Below are 3409 nucleotides of genomic sequence, written 5' to 3'. Positions count from 1 at the left end.
CGCCCATCACCGTACCAACCGTGGAGTAGTGGGAGGCCCAGCTGACAGGCTCGAGCCCTGAAGACCAGCATCGCCTGATGAGCAGGGCCAAGCTATCAGCTCAGGCACACGGCATCCTGGACAAGGGACGCCGCCCACCTCGGACGATTTTACCGTCGGCTCTTTTCAACTAATAAAGTTTATTCCTCCTCCTGAGGGTGTAGTAAAGCTACCGTATTTGATTTTCCGCAAAGCTTTCTTCTGAAGCCGTGCTACAGGCTCCAAGTATGTTTTGTATGTAAATCCCCAGGCTTCAATACAGTAGGCTAAGTGAGAATGAAAGAGACAAAAATACAAGGTTCTCAACGTTTCTAAACAGAAATTACTCCGCACATTTGTAAATATTAGGCATGCGGAAGACACCTTACCACACAGCCTATCGATATGAGGCTTCCAGTTCAGACTGGAGTCAAGGGTTACCCCTAAGTAGAGCACTGAGTCGATTTCTCTATTTCATCACGGCCAATCGTAATGCGGCATGGCTCCTCAAAAGGCTTCTTCTTAACCTTGCCTTGCTGTGCATGCATTCATAAAACTCAAGACACCTATTAAGATTAACAAACACCCTTGCAAACCACCTCTGCAAGCAATAATTGTACAAAGGTTTGGCCCCTTGGAAGCGAAATTTATTTTGGATTATTTCAGAGACGGTTCCGGTCGAAGTTCCAACAAAGCAACGAGGGCGCTTATTAATTTCTCGACCTTCAACGGGTCGCCAAAAAGGCGAAACCAAAGTGTGGATTTCCTCTAGATCCGACCGGCGTCCTTCACCGATCACTGGGGTCACTTGCGTCTGCCACTTTTCGCGGCCTTGGCAGCACTCGTCCGCTTGGCCCGCCGTGATCTCGAGGAAGATCTGCTTGCCGCCATCTTGGACTTGGCACGCCTGCCTCCACGGCTCGACGACGAGCGGTTGCTACGGCCGTGGCGGCGCCGTCTCCCGCCAGTCTTGGTTGCCGTGCTCGCTGCAGACGAGGTGCTCAGGGAGTGGTGGCGTCGGCTGCGGCGTCCCCGCTTTCTCCCGTGGGTGCTCTCCGAGCTGGTGCGGGACGTCCCTCGGTGACTGCCTCTGTGCTTGCGGCCACCTCGGCCGCGGCCGGACGAGTGTCGAGATCCGCCACGGCTCCTTCCCCTCCTGGCATGGTGGTGGCTGCTGCTGGCGTGGGAGTGACTACGCGAGCGGTGCCGTCGCTTGGTAGCCCTGGCAGCGACCGAGGAGGCATCTGCGGGGGAGGAGCTCCGTGTGTGCGTCTTGCGCCTCACTTTCGGCGCCTTTTGTGAAAGTCCCTTGCTGGTGGACGGGACGTTCACGTCGGCGTCGCGTGCCGCTTCATGGGAGGCCTTCCTCACCTTGGCCGAAGCCGTGGTCGCGTTGGCTTTCGGCGTTCCTGGTTTCACAGACCGGGACCCCGTCGTTGGTTTGGACGGGTCCTTGGCAGTCCTTCCTCGCGGCCGCTTGGCGACGGGTGCCTCTTCGGATGGACTGCCCCCGTCGTCGGCAGCAGCCGGCTTCCGCTTCGCCCGGGTCTTCCTGGGCGGGGCCGCTTCCTTCTCGGCTTGACCCTCCTCGAGCGTCATGGCGGCGGGGCTCAGCGTCCTCCTCGCTCGGCGTCAGTTCTCCGCGGCCACTGGCTCGACCCGGCGTCGTCCTCGGCCGTCGAGCTCACCGGGAATCGGGTGGAAGGCCGGGCCTCACGGCGAGCAGCGCCCGCAGTTTCGAGAACGGCCGCCTGCCGTGGTCTCAGCCGGGGCTGCTCTGGCCACTCGAGCTGCCTTCGCGAGCCCCGTGCAACGGCGCGCGGAGGGGCGGGCTTTTTTTCTCCTTCGTCGTGCCAATCATCTCGCGAGCGGCGCCAGCTTTTGCAGCCTCACACTGCTTTGGATTAGTAGCAATGCTAATTCGAACGCCGTAAACAATACGTAGTGCCTATTAAAATTATGTATTTATTCACAATGATTATTATTACCGGATGCTGATGGAACAAATCACAAGTTACAATTGTACTCGTGGATTTCATAAAAGCGCGTGTTCCTGAAAGAAGCTGTGCAGTGCAGCTTTAACACAAAATTGTGTTTTAACTCTTAATTTAGCGCTAGAAAATGTTCGTTTTTTTCTAGGTCTCGGGAAAAGATTATTTACCAGTATAAATAATATTGCAGCACACATTGCAGCATAGCATATTTTGCGTAGACATGTGCTCTTTCCAGAAACATACGTTGCCAAAGAAAATAATAATACCTCAAACATAAAAGCTCTACAACGCGCCATTTCTGCATCCAGTTGATAAAAACAACAATAAGAAACATGATAGCTACAAAAACAATAATACAAAAGAAATTCAGAATACACATTGCAATGATAAACAACACATCAATAGGGTCTGAAAAAATATATGGTCGGTACACTGGCGTTCGATGGATACAAAGAAACGAAAAAAGAAGTAAGGCCAGTTTATCGCTCATTCCATGCGGTGAAGTGGTTCATGGATTTAGTGAAGGACAGGTGCAATCTGCTCCTTTCCCACAAAACATCTGGCAAAACGTCTGGCTTTTGAGCTTTGCAGTCCTCGTAACACATTTTGCAGTTCCACCTTTTCGGCATCTCTTGAGGATGGTCTGATGAGAAGCACGGAACGTGCTTCACAGTTCGTCTGGAGTCATGCACCGCTTTCTAGAACCGATCGCTCTCAGCGTGGTTGGGCAACTACAAAATTATGCACCCAGACATATTTGTGTGCATTTTTGGAGATTTTCTTTAGCGGCCCTGCAAAGAATAAGAGTGGAAAGAAATCCCGCGTCGTTGTAAACGGTCGTGCGTTGCTTCGTGGTGCCGGGCCGGGATCTTCCCCGCGCGACCTTCTTGGCCGGAACGCATGTTTCTTTGCTGCCGATGGTAGCACATCATGACTAAGCAAGGTATGCACCCTGAAGATAATCAGCAGCGCTCTCAGGTCGCGCAATAAGATCGGCTGGTAGCGCGAACAAGGAAGCAGACTGCTCAACAGCGGCGGTTGCCCCATGCTGACTCAAAACGTTGTCGCCGTTTCAGAACGGCTCAGCACTCTCGGACAGACAAAGCCGGCAATTTAATTTCTTTCTCGACAACTGGGAGTCATCTGAGTACAAAGTTTTGCTGCTAGTGCGGCGTAATCGTGAGCGGCGCATTTTTTTTCTCCAGCGAGGCAGAGGGTGACAGCCACGCCCCTTTTTGCTAGAACATAGGCACATTAGTTCGCAATAAGATCCCTTAAAAATCGGGAAAATTTATAGTGATTACGAAAGTAAAGTACGTGGACTAGCTGTTGGATGGCGTCAAGATGATAAGAAAGCTTTACAACGCGTCGAAACCGGCCATCTAAAGCATCGATAA

At 52.5% G+C, this 3409-nt stretch overlaps 1 protein-coding gene across 1 annotated transcript; it reads right to left on the bottom strand.

Annotated features, from left to right (window-relative positions):
• Positions 1-643: 643 nt before the first annotated feature.
• LOC139052013 (micronuclear linker histone polyprotein-like) lies at positions 644-1873 on the bottom strand. The gene has a single exon (XM_070529084.1). The coding sequence runs from the start codon at positions 1615-1617 to the stop codon at positions 823-825; it is 795 nt and encodes a 264-aa protein (XP_070385185.1). The 5' UTR covers positions 1618-1873; the 3' UTR covers positions 644-822.
• Between the last annotated feature and the right edge of the window lie 1536 nt (positions 1874-3409).

This window comes from Dermacentor albipictus, unplaced genomic scaffold (genome assembly GCF_038994185.2).
Source record: "Dermacentor albipictus isolate Rhodes 1998 colony unplaced genomic scaffold, USDA_Dalb.pri_finalv2 scaffold_17, whole genome shotgun sequence".
Classification (NCBI taxonomy): domain Eukaryota; kingdom Metazoa; phylum Arthropoda; class Arachnida; order Ixodida; family Ixodidae; genus Dermacentor; species Dermacentor albipictus.
The sequence above is the reverse complement of the archived record's forward strand: the minus strand, read 5'-3'. Positions and strand labels throughout refer to the sequence as shown.